This window comes from Balaenoptera borealis (assembly GCF_965194805.1).
Source record: "Balaenoptera borealis genome assembly, chromosome: 3".
In the NCBI taxonomy this organism is placed as follows: domain Eukaryota; kingdom Metazoa; phylum Chordata; class Mammalia; order Artiodactyla; family Balaenopteridae; genus Balaenoptera; species Balaenoptera borealis.
Genome location: NC_138866.1, coordinates 1085704 through 1102046, shown reverse-complemented (window position 1 = coordinate 1102046; position 16343 = coordinate 1085704). Strand labels below are relative to the sequence as shown.

Here is a 16343-nt window from a genome sequence, read left to right as displayed (position 1 = left end):
CGGGGCCAGAGGGAGGACACTGCGAGCTGGCCGTGGGGAAGGGGCTCTAAGCAACTCTGGGCCTGGTCACTCGGCCCGTCTGGGGTAGGGGCTGGGTGGCTGGAGGGTTGAGGAGCCTCGTGGCACAGACCCTGCTTTCTTACTGCCGCCGTGTTACTTGGGGCTCCAGCAGGCCTCCCCGTCCCCCTGGGGTCAGGCCCCCCCACCCAAGTATTCCAGGGCGGGGGCTCCTCCCTTCTCTCCGGCAGACCACCGCTGTGCCCTGGTCCCCTGCGGCAGGGAGCCCGTGGCCACCCGTCCTGGTCCTCTCACCGTGTCCCCCAGAGCCCCCTCCCCAGCTCCCTGGATGTTATTTGCACGAATAGCACATAGTTAGAAATGCCTCCTGAAAGGCATTTAATATTGTCAGAGAGAAGAAAGTTAGATTATACTCGATTCCTGACATTAATGTGCCACTTAAGATAATTCATCATCTTGCGGTATGACGGCCCCTCCCCCCACGACTGCCTGGGCCGTCTCTTAGGAATGGAAGCCCCTTTTTATGCAAAATGTATTTTTTCCCTACCTGGCAGCTATTCAGTGGGGCTTTGCAATATCTGAACATTTAGTGGGGGGAGACATGCTTGTGTGGCGCGAAGACCCTGTCATTTCCCTGCGGTAATGAAAGGATTCTCGCAGACAGTGACCCGGGCATTTAACTGGGATGGTGGCGCGTGGTGTGGGGCTGGCGCACGCGATGTCCCCTCCCCGCCGGGAACGCTCTCCAATCCGCAGAACCCATTTGGCTCCTGAAGCGGCCAGGAGTTCACGCTGAAAAAAAATTGCCCAAAATTACTGGGAAGTGCACATTTTCATCTGCTTGGCAGTGGCGTTTGGAAATGAAATAGTTTTGTTCATGTCGTCGGGGAATAAGAGAATCGATTCTCGCCTAATGGAGCCCAGGTTTGGAGGAGCTCAATAGAAAAGTATGTCTTTCCGCATCTCCCCGGAGGACCCCCTCTCCTTACGCGGCGCGATTTTGCATGTCAATTTGCCACATGCCGAGGGGACGTAGATGGTGCCTCGTGTGAACTACCCATGGTAAACCAATTTCGCCGGAGTTATGTATCTGTCACTTACAATTAAACCCGTGAAAAATATTGGCTCTGAGATGAGGCTGGTAATATGATTTACACTGTAGTGGAGAAATCGGAGATTTCACCGGAGAGTGGAGGGCGGTGTCCTCCAGCGGAAACCGGAGTCTGGTGCCTTCTCCTGGGAGGGGCCCTCCCCCAGGGTGGCTTGCCCTGTCAGCACTCGGCCCCCCTTGGCCACACACAAGATGCGTGGCCCAGGGTGTTGGTTCTCCGTGCGGGTTTTGGGGTGTTTGCAGTGTAGCTTGTTCTGGGCTCCTGCATCTTGGTTCTTGGCCCCCCTCCCCTCTGAGCCTTCTGTACCCTTGAGGGCCTTGGGGCTGGTGGTCCAGCCCCCGGAGCTGGCATGAACGTGGGTGGGGAGCACGGGCAAGCCTTGCATCTTTTTTTGTGTTTGGGGGACTCGCAGAGGCTGCCTGGTGGCCTGTCGGGCCCTGAGCTCAGCCCAGCCCTGTCCCCACCCCGGGGCCCCCGTGCCACCCCAGCCTCCGTCTCTCCACCATCTCCCCTGCCCTGGGGATTCAGAATCCCCGTCTCCTCTGGGATCATCCTGCCCTCTTCCTCCCGGCTTCTGTGCCGGTGGGATCGCCTCTGGCGTCCTGCTGACCCGGAGGCCTGCCACAGGTGTCCGTGGGGTTTGAGTCTCCCCAGGTGTCCTTGGGGTTCCGAGCGGCTCTGGGGTCAGAAGCACCAGATCCCGTTTCTCCCCGAGGGCACCGCAGGCGTCAGGCCCGTGCCCCTCCGTGCGTTCATCCTTCCTTCACTCCACACACTCCTGCCTGCCCCCCACTTGGGATGCAGACACGGGAGGAGGTGCCCAGGGCCCTGGAGGCCTCTGGCTTGGGGCTGGGAGCTGGGAGGAAGGGCTCCCTGGAGGAGGTGAGGCTGGACGGACACGTGGGGGGCCGGGGTGTGGGGCACTTGTCCCTCCCCTCAGCAGGGAGTCAGCTGCTCGCGGGGCCTGCCCGGCCGCGGTGCACGGCTGTCTTTCCTCGGGGCTGCACCTTGCTGTGCGTGGAGCCCGAGGTCGGGAGTCGGGGGGTGTGGGGGGGGCCCCCGGCTCTGAGGCGGCCCCTGTCCTCCGCGTCGGGGTGGAGGACACGCCCTCAGAGGAGGGTGCGTGGGGCTCTGAGGGGACCCTGTGGGAGGGGCCGGGGCCTGTGCCTTCCTATCTGGTTGCGCCGGGTCTTGCTGCCCCGATCTGCTTGCCCCTCTCCCTCCGCCCTCAGATTTGGGGTTTGGGATTTCAGGAGACCCACTGGCAGGCTGTGTGACGCGGGTGAGACAGTCGACCTCTCTGAGTGCGTTTCCTTCCCCCTTCTGAAGCCTGTGCGGGCCTGGGGGGTGGGTCGCCATGATGGCTGGTCCAGCGGGGAGCTGGCGGGCCTGGGGTGTGCCTGTGTGGGGTGACCCTGCTCTCAGAGGCCTGTGTGTTTGGGTTCAGCTCCTTTGGTGCTGGCTCTGCCTCGGAGTCAGCGAGAGGGTGTGGAGGAGCCCCACATCGAGGTGGGGTGCGCTCGGGGTACCGTCCTCGTCCTTCTGTCTCTGTGCGCATGGGGGCAGCTGGAGTCCGCTCCCTCTGTCCCGCCCTCCCTCCGTCCTGTGCCCCCCCTCCCCGTGCTCCCCGTTCTGTGCTGACGTGCTCTGTTCCCGGCCAGCCCCTCCTCTCGCTGGCCCTCGTTTTCTCCCTGCCTGGCTGACCTCGTATGGGAGGCGCTCTGGCCGGGAGCTGGGGTGCCGGCGCCACGTTCCTGCGGTGGGGACCCCATGCTGGGGCCTGGCCCACTGTCCTGACGCGCGTGAAGCTCCTCCTGCCCTGCACGTCGCAGCCGCTCAGATGCCCGCCCCGCCTGCCTCCCCAGGTGAAGGTCACGCTGCGGATCTGGCCTGCGCAGGGGGCCCGGCGCTCGGCCGAGTCCACGTCCTTCCTGAAGGTGGACCCGAGGAAGAAGCAGGTGACCCTCTATGACCCGGCCACGGGGCCCCCAGGCAGCACGGGCCCCCGACACGCCACGACGGCTGCCGTTCCCAAGATGTTTGCCTTCGATGCCGTCTTCCCCCAGGACTCGGAGCAGGTGAGGGTGGCAGTGGCGGCCTCGGGTGGGGGCGGGGCCTTCTCGTGCAGAGCCAGGGCTGGGGGGTGGGGGGGAGGCGCTGAGAGGAGGCCGGCTGGGTTTCCTCTTCCTCGCTGGCCTCCCCGGCCCTCGTGGTGTCTCCACCCAGCTCCTGGCCTGCTTCTCAGGCCAGCTTTTTCAGAGCCCATGCCCCATGGAAGCTTTCCGAGTGGTGGTTTGTTTCCCAGGGTTGCTCCTCCACGTGTCGCGTGTGTGCCGTGCATGTGTGTGGCGTGGTCTGTGCCCGGCGTGGCCGCGAGGGCACTGTGACTTCCGTGTGTGTGCGTGTACACTGCGTGTGCCTGTCAGCTGTGTCTGGCTGGTTCACGCTGTGAGTGTGTGTGTCCGTGTCCGGTCCATGTGTGTCGTGTGTCCACGTGGAGATTTCTGTGTCCTTGGTCTTGGGTGCCCTCCCGGCCACCTCGTGGGCTCACTGTCTGCGTGTGATGAGACAGAAGTGGTGGGAGGCCGGGTGGCCGCCTGACTCTGTGCCCCTCCCCCAGGCCGAGGTCTGCTCGGGGACAGTGGCCGACGTGCTCCAGTCGGTGGTCAGCGGGGCCGATGGCTGCATTTTTTCCTTCGGCCACACGAGCCTTGGTAAATGTCCCTTACCATCCCCTCTCTGCAGTCGCTGGGTGCCATTTCTGGGTGGGGTGGGGTGGGAGGTGGGCATATCCCATATGGGCAGCAGGTGGGCACCTGGGGCGGGGTCTTGTGGAGAGGAAGCTGAAACCCTGTAGGCCTAGCAGGTAGAGCCATGGAGTGGGTCAGAAGAGGCCCCAGGTTGGCCCTGAGGGCCCCGGGCAGGGCCAGGGAAGCAGCTGCCGGGTCTGGCTGGGCTCTGAGGGCTCGTCCCGCTGGCCCCCAGGCAAGTCCTACACCATGATCGGGAAGGACAGCTCGCCCCAGAGCCTGGGCATCGTGCCCTGCGCCATCTCCTGGCTCTTCAGGCTCATTGACGAGCGCAAGGAGAGGGTGGGCGCCCGCTTCTCCGTCCGCGTCTCGGCCGTGGAGGTGTGCGGCCGGGACCAGAGCCTGCGGGACCTGCTGGCCGAGGTGGCCTCCAGCAGCCTGCAGGATGCCCAGTCCCCGGGGGTGCACCTGCGGGAGGACCCCGTCTGCGGGGCGCAGGTACGCCGAGGCCGCCGCGCGGGGAGCAGGGCCGCGGGCTCGGGGCCCGCGCGGGGCGGCGGCTCGGCCCCGAGCCGCTCAGGCGCCGTCCCCGCTGTCCGTCTGTCGGCAGCTCCAGAACCAGAGCGAGCTGCGGGCGCCCACGGCTGAGAAGGCGGCCTTCTACCTGGACGCGGCGCTGGCTGCGCGCAGCACCAGCCGGGCCGGCGGCGGCGAGGACGCCCTGGGCAGCTCGCACATGCTCTTCACGCTGCACGTGTACCAGTACCGTGTGGAGAAGTGCGGCAGGGGTGGAAGTAGGTGGCCGTGGCGCCTGCGTGGTGTGGGTCCGGCCGCCCTCCCTCTCGGCCGGACTGTCCCGGGCGTGGGCCGCGGGGCAGGGTCTGGGTGCCCTGCGGCCGAGCCTTCACCCTCCTGCCCTGTGGTTCCAGTGTCTGGAGGGCGCAGCCGCCTGCACCTCATCGACTTCGGCAGCTGTGAGGGGGCACCCGGTAGGGGTGGGGAGGCCCCCGGGGGCCCGCCATATCTGTCCTTGTCGGCCTTGGGCAGCGTCATCTTGGCCCTGGTCAGCGGAGCCAAGCACGTGCCCTACAGGTGAGTGGTGGGCTCCTGGCTGGGGCCCTGGGGACCCAGCCCAGCCCAGCCCACATCAGGCGTGTCCAGTGTGTCTGTGGCCCCTGAGCCCCTCAGTTCTTTGCTCCTCCATCACCTGACGGGCTTTGCTGCCCGAGGGCTGGGGGAGGGGTCCTGGCGCCCAGGGCATGGGGAACAGAGGTGGGGGTCAGCCCCGACCCCAAGGCTCCAGGCCTGGCCCTGGTCCAGCAAGAGGCCCACCTCCCTCCAGCCCTGCGGCAGCCCACACACCTGGCCTGCCACCCGGCATCCCTCATGGGCCCTCAGCCCCTGACCCCCGCCCCTCCCCGGCCCCCAGGGAGCACAGGCTCACCATGCTGCTGCGGGAGACCCTGGCCACCGCCAACTGCCGCACCACCATGATCGCCCACGTCTCCGATGCGCCTGCCCGCCACGCCGAGACGCTGAGCACCGTGCAGCTGGCCGCCCACCTCCACCGCCTGCGTAGGAAGAAGGTCAAGGTTGGCTCCGCCTCCCGCCTGCCTCTCCCTCTCCCCGAGGGCCCCTGCCTGCATGGTGGGGGTGCTGGGGCCCCGCGTGCCCTGGGCTCACAGGGCTGTGCCCACATGGCCTTGCCCAGAGGCGGCGGGGCCCACGCTTGAGGTCGCCCCAAGCAGAACCGGACCTGATCGCACTGGGGGCTGTGGTTGCCTGGCCTCTGTCCGCCTGGCCCAGGGGTAGGTGTGTGCTCAGGGCAGCCTGGTGGGATGCCCGTGGCCCGTACCCGTCCCAGGCCTGGTCCAGCAGGGCATGCCCCAGGCGGCCCTCCGTCGGGCCGGAGGGTGGAGTTAGGGGCGCCCCGGGGTGCCCTGGGTCTGAATCCTGGGTTTGCCCTTACTCGCCGTGTGCTGAGGGCACGTGTTCTCACCTCCCTGGTGACTCGGCTTAACGCTTCCTTGGAAGTTGCTGAGGAGGTCCGGTTATGTTCAGGGCCTGAGACCTTTCGTGCCGGTCCAGTGCTTGACGGGACACGGCTGGTGGCTGCGCTGTCACTTCCTTCACTGGAGCGCGGTGTGTGCGGCTGGGGTGCAGGGGAAGGGGGGGCAGGCGGGGAGGCCGCTCAGGTGGGCCTGCTCTGTCCCCAGTACGCGTCCAGCTCCTCGGGGGGGGACAGCTCCTGCGAGGAAGGCCGTGCCCGCCGCCCCCCGCGCCTGCGACCCTTCCACCCGCGCTCGGCAGCCCCAGACCCCGAGCGCCTGGCCGCCAGCTCGCCCGGCGACCCCGACTACTCGTCCAGCAGCGAGCAGTCCGGCGACACCGTCATCTACGTGGGGCCGGGGGGGGCGGCGCTGTCGGACCGCGAGCTCACGGACAGCGAGGGCCCCCCCGACTTTGTGCCCATCATCCCCTCCCTGAGCCGCCGCCGCCCCTCCCGGGGCCCGCGTGATGCTGACCACTTCCGCTGCAGCACCTTCGCGGAGCTGCAGGAGCGGCTGGAGTGCATCCACGGCAGCGAGGGCCCCCAGGGAGGCCCGGCGGGCGCCAGCGGAGCCCAGGCGAGCCCGGCCCGCGGGGGCAGGAAGCCCTCGCTGCCCGAGGCCGCGGCCCCCAGGAAAGCCGTGGGCTCCCCACTGGCCGCCAGCACGCCTCGCGGCAGCCCCGGCCCGGATACCCACCGGGGGGCCCCGGAGCCCTCCAAGGCTGGTGGTGACCAGAGAGAGGACGGCAGTGCCAGGCCTGAGCTGCCTGTGCCGGATAAGGCCGCGGGGGGCAGAGGCAGGAGGCCGCTGCCCAGCCCGGCGCCCCCGCCGCCTCGGCAGCCGGAAGCTGGCGGGGCCGCAGAGGAGCCTGGGGGAGCCGACGGTGTGGGTGTGGTGCGGACACCCCCCGTGGGCAGGAGTGGGCAGGAGGGCTGCCCCCGCCCAGCCGCACGCGGCCGCCGTCTGGAGCGGGGCCTGCTGACCGCCACGGTGACCTTGCAGCAGCCCGTGGAGCTCAATGGCGAGGACGAGCTGGTGTTCGCGCTGGTGGAGGGGCTGCCCCTGGGGGCGCTGGCTGGCCCCGGGCGCCCCCCCAGCCTGGCCAGCCTCAGCAGCAACTGCTCCCTGCAGGCCCTGGCCTCGGGTTCGAGGCCAGTCAGCATCATCAGCAGCATTAACGACGAGTTCGACGCGTGCACCTCGCAGGCCCCCGGGGCGGCCCTGGGCGGGGCGGCCGGGGCTGGCGGCAGCCGCGGCTCCTCCATCAGCTCGTGGCTCAGCCAGGTCAGCGTGGGCGCGGCCGACAGCCCCGGCCCCGCCCCCGCCCCGCGGCCTCCCTCGCGGGCCAGCCCAGACCCCTCCGGCCCCGACTCGCCCGCGGGGCCTGACCCTCTGGGCTCCCCGACCCTGGACGGCCCCTTGGAGGACGGCAGCTTTCAGTTCTCAGAGCGTGACAGACCCGACAGTCCCGGCCCCGCCCAGAGGCCTTGTCCCACGGAGGAGGCCACGGCAGCTGCCAGCCGACCTGGCCGGGAGCCCCACGCCGCGTCTCCACGGGGGGCCGCCCCGGCACAAACTATCCACTCCAGCCTTCCCCGCAAACCGAGGACTACCTCAGCGGCCAGTCGTGTGGGCTGCCCCCGCCTGGCCCCGGGCCCGCCTGGCCCCGGAGGCCTCGAGGACCCTTGGCTGCTCCGGGCGGACGAATGTGGCCCGCTGCCCCTGGCCTCTGCCAGCAGGGGCCCCAGCCTGGCCCCGATGCTGGCTTGTGCCCGGAGGGTGGTGGACGGCTGTGAGGTGGGCAGGGCAGCCCACAGGCCAGAGGCCGTGGCTCAGATCCCACCGCTGCGGAGGGGGGCCACCACGCTGGGTGTGACCACGCCCTCCACATCCTTCGGGGACGCCTCGGCCGAGGCAGCGGCCTGCCCGGGCAGCCCAAAGGCCGCCTCCAGCAGCAAGAAGAGTGTGGCCTCCAAAGGGGACCTCTGCCCGAGGCCTGGCGGGGTGGCCCCCCCGGCCCCGCCGGTGCGCAAGTCCAGCCTGGAGCACAAGAACAGCCCAGCGCCGGCCCCTCCCCAGGCCGGCAGCCTGGCCTGGGCCGGGGCTGCTGCCTTCCTCCGAGGGGAGGGGGAGGCCAGGCCGGGCGGCCGGGCCGACCACTCCATCCCCAGGGCCACGTCCAGCCTGAAGGCCCGGGCTGGCAAGGCAGAGGCGGGGTGCCGTCCCGCCACTCACGGGTCTCTGGAGCGGTGCGAGGGCCTGGCGCACGGCAGCAGCAAGGCCAGGGAAGGCCCCGGGAGGCCGGCCCGGGCCGTGCCCAGGTTGGGTGTGCCGCCTGCCAGCCCCACGCCTGGGCCCGCTCCTGCCTGTAGGAGCAGCCCGGCCAAGGGCGTGGGGGCCCCCAAGCCCCCCACCAGCGGGGGCAAGGGCCGCAGCCCGGCGGCAGGCGGGTCCAGGGCTCTGGGTGCTTCGGTGAAGCCGCTGGCCCCTGCGGCGGGCAGGACCCCTGGGGGCCCGGTGACGGGCCCCAGGGTCGCCCCGCGAGCAGTGCCTTGCGTTGGGGCCAAGGCCAGCCGGGGCACCATCATGGGCACCAAGCAGGCGCTCCGGGCCGCCCACAGCCGCGTCAACGAGCTGGCAGCCGGCGGAGGCCACGGCCGAAGTGGCCCCTTGTGGGGCTCGGCCGACTCGGACAGCGGCAACGACAGCGGCGTGAACGTGTCCGAGGAGCGGCCGCCCGTGGGCCCGGTGCTGCCCTCTCCGTACAGCAAGGTGACGGCCCCGCGGCGGCCGCAGCGCTACAGCAGCGGCCACGGCAGCGACAACAGCAGCGTGCTGAGCGGGGAGCTCCCGCCCGCCATGGGCCGCACGGCCCTCTTCTACCACAGCGGCGGCAGCAGCGGCTACGAGAGCATGATGCGCGACAGCGAGGCCACCGGCAGCGCCTCCTCGGCCCCCGACTCCATGAGCGACAGCGGGGCTGCGTCCCCGGGCGCCCGCTCCCGCAGCCTCAAGTCCCCCAAGAAGAGAGCCACAGGTGGGTGTGGCCCAGCCCCCGCAGGGCCCGGGGCCCGGCCGCACTTGACAGCTGGGCGCCACTTCCGTGGGTCCCAGTGTATGCGGCCCTCGACGGTTTCACAGACGTGCCTGGGGCTGTTCAGGCTCTAGATGTGTGCAGCCCCTACCGTCTGTGGACGCGCCCGGCGTGTGCCCTTCTCTGATCCCCACGCTGCCTCTGAGGCTGGTCCCCGTCCCCTCGGAGCGGGTGGCAGGGGTGGGCTCACACGGGGCACCCTGCTGAGGCGGGGGGAGCTGGGCGAGGACTTGGGTCTGGGGCTCCAAGCCTGGGGCTCCCCCCCGGGGCTGGTGCCCAGCTGCCTGGGAGCCCCCTGCTGGGCCGTTCCTGCCTCCGCCTCCTGGACCTTCTGTCTCTGGGGACCCGGGTAGGGTGGGCCTGTTTCTCATGCTGTGTGTGGCTGGGGGGATTTGGCCACTGGCTGATGTCCTCCGGAGGGGCAGGGGAGGCACGCCCTGGCTGAAGGTGGGCTGGGAAAGCAGGAGGCCGGCGTGGGGAGCAGGGAGGGGTGTGCTGGGAGGTGTGGGTGGTGCCACAAGCGTGGGCCTGGCTTGGGAGTCTGTCCAGGGTAGAGACGGTTGCGATTAGGAAGCAGCGTGGCCCCTTAGGGTGTCGGAGGGCTGCCTCCAGGGCTGGCGGGTGTGACCTTGAGGCTGCTGTCCAGTAGGGAGGGTGTGGCCGTCCAGGCGGGAGGCGGCTGGGGGAGGGGCTGGCGGACAGGAACCCATCTGTTCCACGGGGCAGGCAGGGGTGGCCGGGTTTCCGGCCGGCGCTGGGCTGAGCGTTTCAGGATTGGGAGGGCCCCCGTGGGCTCTGCCTGTCAGAACCGCAGCCCGGCGCCCCTCTCAGTCCTGGGCTGGGGGCTGGGGGCTGGGGTCCGGCCTCTGCTCACCCAGCGCCCGGCTCTCTGTGCAGGTCTGCAGCGGCGACGGCTGATCCCGGCCCCGCTGCCCGATGCCGCTGCCCTGGGCCGCAAGCCCAGCCTCCCCGGCCAGTGGGTGGCCCTGCCGCTGCCCCTGGCTGGCTCGCTGAAGGAGCCCTTCGAGATCAAGGTGTACGAGATTGATGACGTGGAGCGCCTGCAGCGGCACCGCCTGCCCCCGGGGGAGGACCCGGCCGAGGTCGGGGCTGGGGCAGGCCGGGGGCAGGCGGTCCTGGGAGGGCAGGGTGGGCCCCTGGGGTGTGGCAGGGCAGCCCACTGACCTCACCCCGCCCTCTTGTCCACAGCCCTCCCAGAATGCAGAGAAGGTAGGAAAGGCCCCGCTCGGCCCTGAACCCCTGGCATCTCCTGATGGCCCTTGTGGGCCGAGTGGGGGGCTGGAGGGGTCCTGAGGCCACCGCTCTCGTGCCCTGGAGTTACGCTGGGGTGTGGGCATGCTTCCCACCGCTGTGCCCACTCGTCCTGGGCCCGGGTTCCAGAAGGCACGGGCTGCTTTGGGAGCACGTGGCGTGAGCCCCCTCGGGCAGGAGGGGCCCAGGTCCTACCCCTGCCCGCCTTTGAGGCCCTGCTGTGCGCCTGCCCGGGCCCCGGGGGTGGAGCGAGGCTCACGGAGCCCCTGGGAGCAGGCCGTCCTCCGTGCCTGAGCCCACCCGCCGCCGTCCCCGCCGCCCAGGGCCCGGTGTGCGTCAGTGCGAAGTTGCGGCTGGCCGAGCGTAGGCAGCAGCGGCTGCAGGAGGTGTGGGCCAAGCGTGAGACGCTCCGCGAGGAGCTGGCTGAGACCCAGGGCCGTCTGATGGTGGAGCCCGGCCGCTGGCTGGAGCAGTGTGAGTCTCCCCGCTCATCCCCCGACACCCCGGGAGGCGTGCGCCCCACCTGCGCCCCCAGTCCAGCCACTTCACCCCGCCCCAGGTGGGGACCCAGAGGCTGGGAGGGAGAGAAGCATTTCCTGGGCCCTGCGGGGACCCTGGCCTGACCAGCGGTCTGCCGTCCATCCCTAGTCGAGGTGGACCCGGAGCTGGAGCCCGAGTCGGCCGAGTACCTGGCGGCCCTGGAGCGCGCCACGGCCGCCCTGGAGCAGTGCGTGAATCTGTGCAAGGCCCGCGTCATGATGGTCACCTGCTTCGACATCAGCGCCGCCACCGCTGCCCCGGGGCCGCAGGAGGTGGACGTCTGAGGCTGGGCACTGGGACACGGGGGAGGGGACGGGGGTGTTGGGGGCTCGAGGACGGGACGTGGGATGGAGCGAGGATGTGGCAGGGGTTGGAGGGACGAGGATGCGGAGGGTCCAGTGGGGACCCGCGGGTCTTGGAGGCAGTGGAGCGTGAGGCAGGGGAGGGGCCGGCCGAGCACGTGGACGGAGCAGCGAGCGAGCGGGACGCGGGAAGACTATCGCCCCCGGACAGCAACGCAAGTGCCTTTGACCTTGGACTGGATTTCTCTCCTTTTCGCGTTTGGTGCTAAGGACTCAAGACACCAGCAGACGGTGCGCTGGGGCCGCCGGCCCGGCTGTTTGATCTGATCGCGCCTTCTTTACAGCCAAGCAGTTCCATGTAGCAAGACAGCCCCGGGCTCGCCGGGCTCTGGTTTAGGATTCAGGGTTGCTTTTCTTTCATAGCTGTTTCCTCTCAGCAGAGCCCGCCTTGGTGGTCTCCAGACCCTCGGCCTGCATGTGTTCTCTGCACAGACTGAGCCGGTGGGGTCTTCCAGGCGGGGATGGCCGACCCTCCTCTCCCCAGGACCTGTTCTGTTCTGAGGTCACCGGGAGGGCGGCGCCCAAGGGCTGAGCTGAAGGCACCTGGCGCCTTCTTCCACGGCAGGAATTCTTACCAAAACCACAAGCAAAAAACAAACCAACACACACAAAAATGGGGGGGAGGGGGAGGGTTTTGTAAAGGTTCTGTTAGGTTCGTATTTTTATATCGTTTTGCCTATAAATGAGGTATTTGCAGTCGAAATTTGAAGACAAATGATCTATGTTTTTATGGTTTTCTGTGGAAGGTGTCACTCCGGCCGGACTCTTTCTGGGGGTTCCCCAAGCAGGGCGAGGGTCCTCGGGAGGCACTTCTTGCCAAATGTAGACCAGGGGTGAGCTTGCTGACGAGCGGGACATTCCCGTCACTACGGGTTCTGTGTTCTGATCGTCATGTATTTTCTAGGGTTGTCCAAACCTTTGTACAAATGTGTAGATAATATCTTGCTACAGCTTTTATTTGTGAATAAAAGATGCATCCATTGTTCACGCGGCTTCTGAGTTCACTGGGCGTGCAGTCCTCTGAGGGTCCTGGGGCGAGGGGGCTGCAGGACGTTGGAGGGATGCGTCCACGGGATCCGGGGGCTTCGGGGTCAGCAGGGGACGCTCCCTCTGCCCACAAACCCTACGGCAGCCCCTGCAGGGACCAGCGTTGTAGGCGAGAAGGCACTGACCGGGAGGAGGTCCTCCTGCAGGCTGGAATTCAAGCCCCCACCTCCTCTCTGTCCCCCTCCCCAGCCACTCTGTCTTGAGTTGCCCGGCTCTCGGGGTCCTGAGGCAGGGAGCCAGGGGCAGGGGCTGGGCTGATGGGAAGCAGCATTTTCTGGTGGGCTCCTGGCCCCCTTCCCAGAGGTTATGTTAGCTGGGGAAATCCTGGCAGCGGCCATGGTGACCCCTCGGGAGACCCCCACCTGCCTTTCCAGGAGGTAGACGAGCAGACACTCCACGGGGACGTCAAGGTTCAGGACCCCCTGAGCTGGAGGGGGTCCCCACCTAGCACAGCCACCCTCCCCACTCCGCCCCTCTCTGCTGTGCTCAGGCCGCCCTACCCGACGGCCCTGGGTACTCCCTGTCTGCCGCCCCCGCCCCATCTGGGTGTCCCCACCACAGGCTCCCACGCGGGCACCTCGAGGCCCCTCGCAGCCAGCCGGGCCTCTCGCAGCCCCTACGTACACCTGGGACTTCCCTCCGGGCGGCGAGCGTCAGGGCCCCTCCTTGGTGGCCTGGTTGCCCGGTGCTGCATCCACCCGGCACGTCACACCCTGCTTGGTCTTCGCTCGTCTCCCGGCCTCGAAGGGGCCCCTCGGGGGCGTGGTGGGGTCTGAGTCATGGCTGCACCCCCTCATCGGGCACAGGGCTGGACCCCAGTGGGGCCCCGGGGGCACACGCTGGATGAATGAACGAGCGAACAAGTGAACGAGGTCTTGCCTCAAGGAGCGTCCCTCTGGGACAGAGCAGGTCCAAGACCGAGAACACTTAACAGTTTGCAAGATGCTTCCCTGGACCCTCCCTGTCCTCAAACAGGCCCGGTCCTTTGTGTGGCCGTGTGGCCCCCGTGGTCCAGCCCCAGGGTCGCCCATACCGAGACCCCCGCCCCGGGCTGCCTCCTTGCTCTCTGCTGTGGATGGCATTTGGGGCCCCTGGGATCGGGGTCGCACGTCGGCCGAGAGGCACCGGGACCCTGGACCCCCCACCCCACCCTGCAGGCTCTCCCTCTCTGTTCTGAGGCCAGCCTGATGCTTCCCAAGCCTTCTTCTCTGTCACTGAATTTGGGGGGTTCTCGGGGGTTGGGACAGGTGTGGTGGGACTTAGGGTGGGATGGGGAGATAGGTCCTTTCAGGGCCTGTTATCTGAAAGGAGGGGCTGAGAAGCCCCCCTGGTCTGTGGATCCGGTGATCCAGGGTCTGACCTTGCTGTGTGGAGGTGCTGGCCCGGCTAGGTGGCCCTTCCATCCTGAGGGACCCGGGCGGTGCTGGGGTCTGGGTGGGTCAGGGCTCCGTGCTCGGGGACCAGGGCTGGCCTCTGAGCCCGGGGTCCATTCTGACGGCTGTGCTGTTGCTCCCAACATGCCCTGCACCATCTCACCTGGGCCGTGTGGGGGATGGGGTGGTGCGTGGGCCATGCTGGGTGGGTCCCTTTCTTCCGCATAGAAACCCCTGCTCCCCTACCTGACCCCCAGTCACTGAGGGGCCCAGAGCCTGCTTCTCCCCGAGGAGGCCCCTCCTGCCCTTGATCCTCCTGGACCCCCGCCCCAGCACCTGTCCTGGGTGGGGGTTCTCTGTGGAGCAGGCCCAGGCTGGGGCAGTTGACCTTCGGGGCCAGCGGAGCCCCCTTCCCACAGTCCAGGGGAGGCTCGGGAGGGCAGCGCCTGCTCTTCTGGACGGGAAGCCCCTGTCCTGGGGCTAGCCTGGGAGCCTGGGCGGTCTTTCCTCGGGACCATCAAAGCCCTCAGCCCTGTCATTACAGGCTGGGAACTCGGGCTGGGGGAGCAGCTGCGAGGACGAGGATGCCCATTTTACGGATGGGAAAGCTGCGGCGGCGCGGGACCCAGCTCCTTGAGCAGAGCCCGGGCCGCCCCCTGTCGTGCCGCAGGCAGGGCTCTGTGGGCGTCCTTCTCATTCAACATCTGGGGACGCCAACACCCAGCGTGGGCAGGTCCCTCCTCCTGGGAGGGGAGGAAGAGGGGCGTGCCCGGTGGAGGGCCGGACCAGCCGAGTCTGGGGTGGAAGCAGAGGGCGGGGGGCTGCCTGGGCCGCTCGGGACAGGGGCATGAGCCCACCCAGGTGAGGCCTCTTGCGGCCTCCGAGGTGCCCGCCTGACTCACTCTGTGAGTTCAGGCCTGCTCCGCCCGCCCCCCGCCCCAGCCCTGGACACCAGGAGGCCACGTGGGGAGGTGGGGCTGGGGGGGGGGGTCGGGCTGGGCTGGGTGACCAGGGGCGGGGGGCTCACCAGGCCCAGCGGTGGCTGGGAACAGGCCTGAGCCAGGGAGGGTGGGTGGGCTGGCGGGGCGGGAACTGAGCACCGGGCCCGCGGCCCCCGGGAGAGACTTGCCCCCTCCCTCCTGGGCCTCATCTGGACCAAGGGGAGTGCTGAGCCCCGCCCAGTGCTTCAGGTGCCAGGGGAAGAGTCTGGATCCTCGAGAGCGAGCGTCCGGTCCTCTGAGCCGCCTCCTGTGGTCACCCAAGCCGTGGCCCTGGGGAGGGTGGCAGCAGTGGGGACGGTGGAGGGAGGGGTCAGAGCAGTGACAGCATAGGTGTGGGAGCCTGGCAGACCGCCCAGGGCCTTCTGGAGCCCGGGCTGCAGCAGGCTTCTTGCCTGCCTCGGGCCCTTCTCTGCCCGTGGGGCCATCTGTCTCCTGGGCTCTGGCCCCAGTGACGCCAGCTGTGGGGCCTTGTCCCCTCCTGACCTGTGTCCTCCCTGGGAAATGGGGGTGAGGTCATGTCAGCCGCCCCCGTGGGGCTCCCACTGGGCCTGAGCCCTGTGGCCTGGCGGGGGTGGAGTGATGGGTCCTAAATAAACAGCAGTGACCCGCCGCCCGCCCGCCCCTTGGGGGGCACCTGGTGCTCTCCTGAGGTCTGGGGCAGGGGCAGCGGAGCACAGCGGCCTCGGTTCCCGCCTCTGTTTATGCCACCGTTTGTGTGCTCATGGCTGGGCGTCTGTCCCACCCCTGGGTCTCCCCCCAGTGCCAAAACCCCTGGCCGGCCTCCTGGTGCACGGTGCCATCCAGGGGTGCATGCACGACCTGTCTTGGGGTGCATGACACTCGCTTGGGATCCCTGGCCCCATGGTCCCAGGGGAGTTCGAGGACCCCAGTGGGATCTCCCTGCAGCCCTGGGTGGGGGAGGGTTTGTCTCACGGGTGGAGACCCCGCTACTTGCCCCAACAGGGTGCCCGGAGCCCCTGGGGACCGGGGCTTGGCCCTGGAGTCTGCTCCCAGCAAACAGGAAGCTCGAAGGGTGACTTCTCCCTCCTGATATTGTGTTTACCAAGGCGGGATCCAGGGCCCGTTTCCACACAGGAAACCCAGGAGGCTGGGAGGGGGCCGGGAAGGAATTCCCTGGGCTGGCCAAGAAGCCCGGCTTCCTGTGGGTCAGGTCTGTAGAGTGGGGGGTGGGGGTGGGGATGGAGCAGCCAAGAGCTCAGGGAGGCCCCTCCCCACTCGGAACTCAGGGCTGGGGACCCTGGAAGGCCTGTGCCCCCCAGCCCCTTGTGGCTGGGGACACTAAGGCCAGGTCCAGAGACTATCTCCCTACCAGTGGGGCAAAGGGCCGAGGAGCATTGCGTCTCCCCCTCCCCAGAGCCCAGCGTGGCCTGGCACAGGGGCAGATGGGCACACAGGGATGTTGGAGGTCTCGGGGAGGGGTCTTCCAGGAGGGGGTGGGAGCCAGGGTGGGGCCTCCGCAGACCCTGTACCTGGAGCCTGCCCTGTGGACCCTCCCTCTGTTTCCGCTGCCCTGCCCGGGGGCCACCCGCCTCCACGCCCCACTCCAGCCTTGGGCAGCCAGAGGGTCCTCCTCAAACTTCCTTCTGGCCAGGTTACTTCATCCCAGATTAAAAACCACCAATGCTCTGCTCAGCCTTCCAAACAAAGGCGGGCCTGGTAGCCGGGCCTGGAGGCCTTCATGAATGTATATCTTCCTCCCTCC

At 68.5% G+C, this 16343-nt stretch overlaps 1 protein-coding gene and 1 long non-coding RNA gene across 4 annotated transcripts in view; one reads left to right on the top strand and one right to left on the bottom strand.

Moving 5' to 3' along the window:
• KIF26A (kinesin family member 26A) overlaps positions 1-12184 on the top strand; it is a 41651-nt gene extending 29467 nt beyond the window's left edge. For all 3 annotated transcript variants that reach the window (XM_082387593.1, XM_082387594.1, XM_082387595.1), the window contains exons 6-16: positions 2996-3208; positions 3751-3844; positions 4116-4378; positions 4491-4674; positions 4810-4972; positions 5310-5472; positions 6097-8968; positions 9923-10128; positions 10235-10255; positions 10621-10771; positions 10946-12184. In XM_082387593.1, the coding sequence (XP_082243719.1) occupies positions 2996-3208; positions 3751-3844; positions 4116-4378; positions 4491-4674; positions 4810-4972; positions 5310-5472; positions 6097-8968; positions 9923-10128; positions 10235-10255; positions 10621-10771; positions 10946-11121 (4506 nt within the window). In that variant the 3' untranslated portion in view covers positions 11122-12184. The remainder of the gene's footprint in view (positions 1-2995; positions 3209-3750; positions 3845-4115; positions 4379-4490; positions 4675-4809; positions 4973-5309; positions 5473-6096; positions 8969-9922; positions 10129-10234; positions 10256-10620; positions 10772-10945) is intronic.
• Positions 5369-6713, bottom strand: LOC309626640. The gene is made up of 3 exons (XR_014243342.1): positions 6628-6713; positions 5880-6032; positions 5369-5451 (listed from the first exon to the last, which is right to left on the bottom strand). It is a non-coding gene; the product is annotated as an uncharacterized lncRNA (long non-coding RNA).
• Positions 12185-16343: the final 4159 nt, after the last annotated feature.